At 41.3% G+C, this 5,451-nt stretch overlaps 1 protein-coding gene across 1 annotated transcript; it reads left to right on the forward strand.

Moving 5' to 3' along the window:
- Nucleotides 1–164: 164 nt before the first annotated feature.
- LOC107702779 (kelch-like protein 33) lies at nucleotides 165–4,918 on the forward strand. The gene is made up of 4 exons (XM_016505192.1): nucleotides 165–1,006; nucleotides 2,070–3,018; nucleotides 3,842–4,012; nucleotides 4,321–4,918. Exons 1-4 carry the CDS (start codon nucleotides 283–285, stop codon nucleotides 4,838–4,840), a joined length of 2,364 nt encoding a protein of 787 aa, XP_016360678.1. The 5' UTR covers nucleotides 165–282; the 3' UTR covers nucleotides 4,841–4,918.
- Nucleotides 4,919–5,451: the final 533 nt, after the last annotated feature.

The raw sequence follows: 5,451 nt of genomic DNA on the forward strand, positions 1-5,451 counted from the left end.
ATATATATATATATATATATATATACAGTATATATATATATACCAATCTGAACCCAAAGCAGCAGACCGTGACCTCTCTGTAAAGGCTGCAGGTCTATCGAAACGAGATCTACTGACCCACAACCTATAATTAGCATGTTGTTGACTTCAGGGAAATACAGGAGTACAGGAGTGCCGACAAGAGTGAGTGCTGTAAACAGAGAACGACAATAAGGAGAAGTATTGCTAAAACAAGAGTAAAATCCAGACAAGAACACCATAACACCTGACGGACACTTCTTCATGGAATTTCCAAGAAAATATCTGCCCATGGAATGGGAGGAACGCTGGAGAAGAGAGAAAGAGCGCAGGAAAAGGATGATAGAAGAAGGAGGAGAGCAGTTTGAGGAGGAGAACAGGAAGCTAAAATGGATCGTATCCTACAACGACAGCAGGATAGGAATGAAAAAGGAGGCAGCGAAGGAGAATGAGGGTGATAATGTGGAAGAAGATGAACTGCAAAGGTACCATAGACAAAGTTACCCAAGTGAGATCTTCCAGACTCTGGAGGAGATGAAGATGGAGAACATCCTCACAGACCTGATCCTGAGCACTGATGATGGGCTGAACCTCCACGTTCACTCCTTTGTCATGGCTGCGGTGAGCTCCGTCATCCAGCAAAAGCTCCAGGAGAAGGATGGAGATGAGAAGGAGATCACGCTGAGTTTGGGTCCTGCGGTTAATGGTTCTGCTTTGGCTGCAGTGGTGGAGTTTGCCTACACTGGGGCTATCACCAATCTGGACAAAGACAACATGACGCAGATTCAGACTGCAGCTGTTAGTCTGCGAGCTCCAAGAGTCCTGGAGCTCTTCAAAGTGGAGGAAGATGGAGGTAACAAGGAAGAAAAGCTGAGAAAGATCTCAGCAGAAGAGCAAATTAAGGTCGGCCTGCAGTCCATGCAGGACTTATGGGCCAAAAGAGTGGGATGTGATGTAGAACTGCTTGCAGAAGGAGCTCTTTTCCGTGGTAAGGCACCTAGAGACACTGTAACATGCAAAAACATGATTAGATACATAAAAGATACTATTTGCACAAGAAGAGTGATGCTTGCCCATGAAAAAGTCAACACAATTCTAGTGTTTGGGTGGTTGCCAGGATATTACCATGTGGTAAAGCTTTTAATTCTATTCCGTTGCATCCATTATTTAAAATGTGAATGTTTTGAATCAGATTTTTTTTTTTATATATATATAATTTTTCCCTCCATTTTGTCAACTGCTAGGCTTGAATTTTAACAAGCAGTAGAAAAAGATATCAATAGCTAAATAAAAAAGATCAGATGTTGAGAAAAAAAGAGACAGTGTCAGTGACTTCACAAATGTTTTAATTACATTCCATCCATTATTCAAATCAGAATGTTTTGAACATTTGAAATCTGAATTTGAACATAAGGAAATGACAACCAGTTTTCCCTCCATTTTGTTAACTGCTGGGCTTGACTGAAAAGGACAACAATAGTTTAAAAGTGAACAACAGGTAGAGAAAAAAAGACAGTGTCGGTCTTGAAAATTTGAATTTGAACAGGAAAAGAAAAGGATGATCACTTATTTTCTTCCATTTTGTCAGCTGCTGTATAAACAAAAATTGTTTAAAAGTGAAAAACAGAGGTAGAGAAAAATGTTATGTCAGTTACACAAACCTTTTAATTCCATTCCATTCCGTCCATTATTTGAATTTGAATGATCTGAACATTTAAAAAAAAAAAAAAATCTGAACAGAAGAAAATGACAACCACCCCCCCCCACCCCCTCCATTTTGTCAACAACTTGGCTTTATCGAGTTTTATAGAGATGTAGAAAAGACAACAGTATCTTAAAAGTGAAGAACAGAGACCGTTATGTCAGTGACTTTACAAACTTTTTGATTTCATTCCATCCATGCATTACTCAAATTTGAATGTTTAAATTTGAAATTTCCCTCCATTTTGTAAACCGCTCACCTCAAGCTGCAGAAAAAGACAACAATAGTTTAAGTAAATCAACTATAAGTTTCCTTCAACAGTGCTGACTCAATTCTTTGCCTCATGAAGCTCACAGGGTGCTCCTGGCAGCCAGCAGCGACTACTTCAGAGGCATGTTTACCAGCGGCATGAAGGAAAGCCAGCAGGAGTCCGTGTCTCTACTGTTAACCGGAGCCGCTGAGCTTGAGGCCCTCCTGCACTGCGCCTACAGCGGCGCTCTGGTGCTCGGATGGGGCTGCGTGTTCGAACTCGCCTGCACCTCACTCCAGTTTCAGTTTAAGCCAGCCATCTCGCTCTGCCTTCAGTTTCTGGAGCAAGAAATGGACGTCCACAACTGCCTGGACGTGGCGTCTTTCGCAGGGGCCTACGGGATGGCTGACTTGATGGAGCTGGCTGAGGATTTTGTTCTCAGACACTTCCAAGAAATATCTGCCACCCCTAAGTTTCAGGACCTTCCGGCCGAGAAGCTTCTGCAGTTCCTCCGATGCGACGCGCTATCCATTCCTTCAGAGCTGGCTGTTTTCCGAGCGGTCATCACTTGGGTGGAAGCGGATCCCACCGAACGGCTCCCGCAGGCCGAAGAGCTCATGCGAGCGGTGCGTTTTCCATTCATGACCTTCCGAGAATTTCGAGAGGTTCGCGCTGTGAACCTGAGCATGGAATGCAGTGGAGACATCGAGGTTGAACTCTACAAATCAGCGCTGAAGGAGTTTGGATTTGGCATCTCTGACTGCGTGGCGAGGAAACGTGTACGTCACCCCAAAGATGCCCTGGTTTTGGTCGGAGGTGATGAGCTGCATCCAGACATGGGTCATCGGCTTCCCAGCAAGCAGCTCTGGTTTGCTAACTCTCTGAGAAGCGGAACAGGCCTCGTGAAGGAGATTGAGTGGAGATTGCTGGGAGAAATGCCAGATCAAGCCAGATTTAGACACGGCGTTGGGGTCCTCGACGGTCAACTATATGTAGCTGGAGGCTGCCACTTCTACGCAAAGACTGACACCATGAAATCTGTTTACAGGTAAGGGCCAAGAATTCAAAAGTGCACTCTTGTGGCTTATTGTCCTTGTCTATTGACACAAGCTCATTAATAAATTAGTTATACAAGTTAGCGAGTAGCAAATCATGGTTTTGCAAGGCTGTAATGTGAAAATGCTGCCAATCAATCAATCAATAAACAAAACAGCCTGGAAAGTAACTTTTTTTGTTCTGACAAAAAAACAAAAAAAAAAAAGCGAGATCCACATGCAATATTCATACATGGTTTACGAGGTGTACTATATATTCATGACTGGAAAGAAAATTAAATTAGTTTTGATTAGTATTTTTAATTATTTTATTTTTTATATTTTTCATTTTAATTTTAGCTAAAATTTTAGTAAATTTTGTGGGGGGGGTGACATTTTTTTAAGTTAAAATATAGTATTTTATAGTCAAGTATAGTCAACATTGCATATAGTCAAGGGTTAAATATTATAAAGAAAAAAACAGAACAATTTCATAGAGACATCAGTAGTTCTGGTATCAGTGATACTTGCCTTCAGTCATAAAAAATTGTCATCAATCAGATATTAAAATATACTCTTTATATTGTTTCTACATTCATTTGAAGATTGAATGTGAAATTATTGCAATATAAAAGTATATTTAAAAACTTAATGTTAGGTGGGATTTAATCACGATTAATCACGGTTAATTTCAGAAAAAAATGATGATTAGTTGGGGTTTTTTTGATTGACAGCACTAAAATACATTTTTCTGTCAACCTGTATTTGTAACATTTTTCTTTCACCTGTTTTCACTGTTCTTTTTCTCTAACAACACCCGCACATCTACATCAACAGGTACGACCCTGAGCGAGACCACTGGAAAAGGCTGGCAGATCTTCATGAACTGAGGAGTAACTTTACGCTGGTGGTGAGTGGAGACGGCCTGTATGCTGTCGGAGGAGACAGAGACATCAACACAAATCTTGACAGTGTGGAAAAATACTCACCAGAAACAGATTCCTGGAGGTAAGAGGAGAAAGTAAAACAAAAAAAATCATTATAATAATTACCTGCCTGCCTGTTTATTGGGAAAATGTAAAAGCAATGCAAAGAATGAATGAACTGACTGACACCTAGTGGCTCTTAGAAGCACAACAACATACCTTTAAGTAAATGATGCTCTTAAGAGAATCATCTGATTTGTCTGTTTGGAGATAAAAAAATGTTGCTCTTCCACCTCCGTCTCATTAGTTTCTCCTAAAATTGTTGAGGAGAAATAAAACATAGACACAAGCAGAGCTATTAAATATGGACTTTTCTGTCCTGTGGATCAGCTTCTGCCATCCTTTGGACCAAGCCTTGAGCGGTCAAGCTGCCGCCGTCTGGGGAGGCGAGATCTTCATCTCAGGAGGCTTCAACTGCAAGTACGAATGTCTGGTGTCCATGTTCCTCTACCACCCAGAGAGAGGAACCACGTACCTCGCTGAGATGACCCACGACCGGGCCCAGCACTGCATGGAGAGCTTGAAAAACCGCTTCTACGTAGCTGGCGGAGTGTGCAACCTCCGAAAGTACTACACCGACCAACTGGTCTGCGAGATGTATAACCCTGTCCACGACACCTGGACGGTGTTCACTCCTCTCGCCGTTCCCCACGTCGGCGCGGCCTCTGCTGTCCTGGAGGAGAGGCTGTACATTCTAGGCGGTTATTGCCAGGAGGACTACAGCGAGGCCAGACTCACTCATCGCTATGACCCTGTGACTCAGAGATGGGAGAGCATGGGAAAGATGCCCGGTCCCGTCACAGATATACGTGCATGCCTCCTTCATCTGCCTGAACACATCAGAAAGTGAGAACAAGATGAGCACGTTTGCCAGCTTTATTTGTACAACTTAAAAAAAAAATCTAGTGAGATGCCTTGCTGTCTACATAGGGAGCTGCCTTGTAAGAGACCATCTATAAACTCATAAGGAATTCTGCATAAGCAACAAGTCTGAGTGTCATAAATAACGCTCCTTGATGTTCCATTTTAATTAGAACTATGCCATTGCTACATATTGGTATGTTTATATTTATAGTTGACATTTCTTTTGTCAGCTGTCTTGTTTTTGTTTTCCACACAGCTTGTGGTGATACCTAATGATTTTCTGATATTAAACATAAAATATTCAAATATAAAAATGTATTCAACTGTAAAATACTGGGCTATTTTAGAGTATATTTAATGGTTGACAATATTTTTACACTTCGTTTACAAGCATATATTCCTTTATGTATTTTATGTATTTATTTTTTTTAAGAATCAAATAATGTTGGTGCCCTGTCAAGACTATAATGGCGCCATCTTCGATGTGTCTAACAAACTGCACAGCCTGTGGTCCTGAACCAGTATTATTATATTCACAGATAAATCCTTGTCTTTCCCGGCTCTCGCAAATTTCTTTCGCAATATTTCATCATGTGT

Source organism: Sinocyclocheilus anshuiensis, unplaced genomic scaffold (genome assembly GCF_001515605.1).
Source record: "Sinocyclocheilus anshuiensis isolate Anshui unplaced genomic scaffold, SAMN03320099.WGS_v1.1 scaffold919, whole genome shotgun sequence".
Lineage (NCBI taxonomy): Eukaryota > Metazoa > Chordata > Actinopteri > Cypriniformes > Cyprinidae > Sinocyclocheilus > Sinocyclocheilus anshuiensis.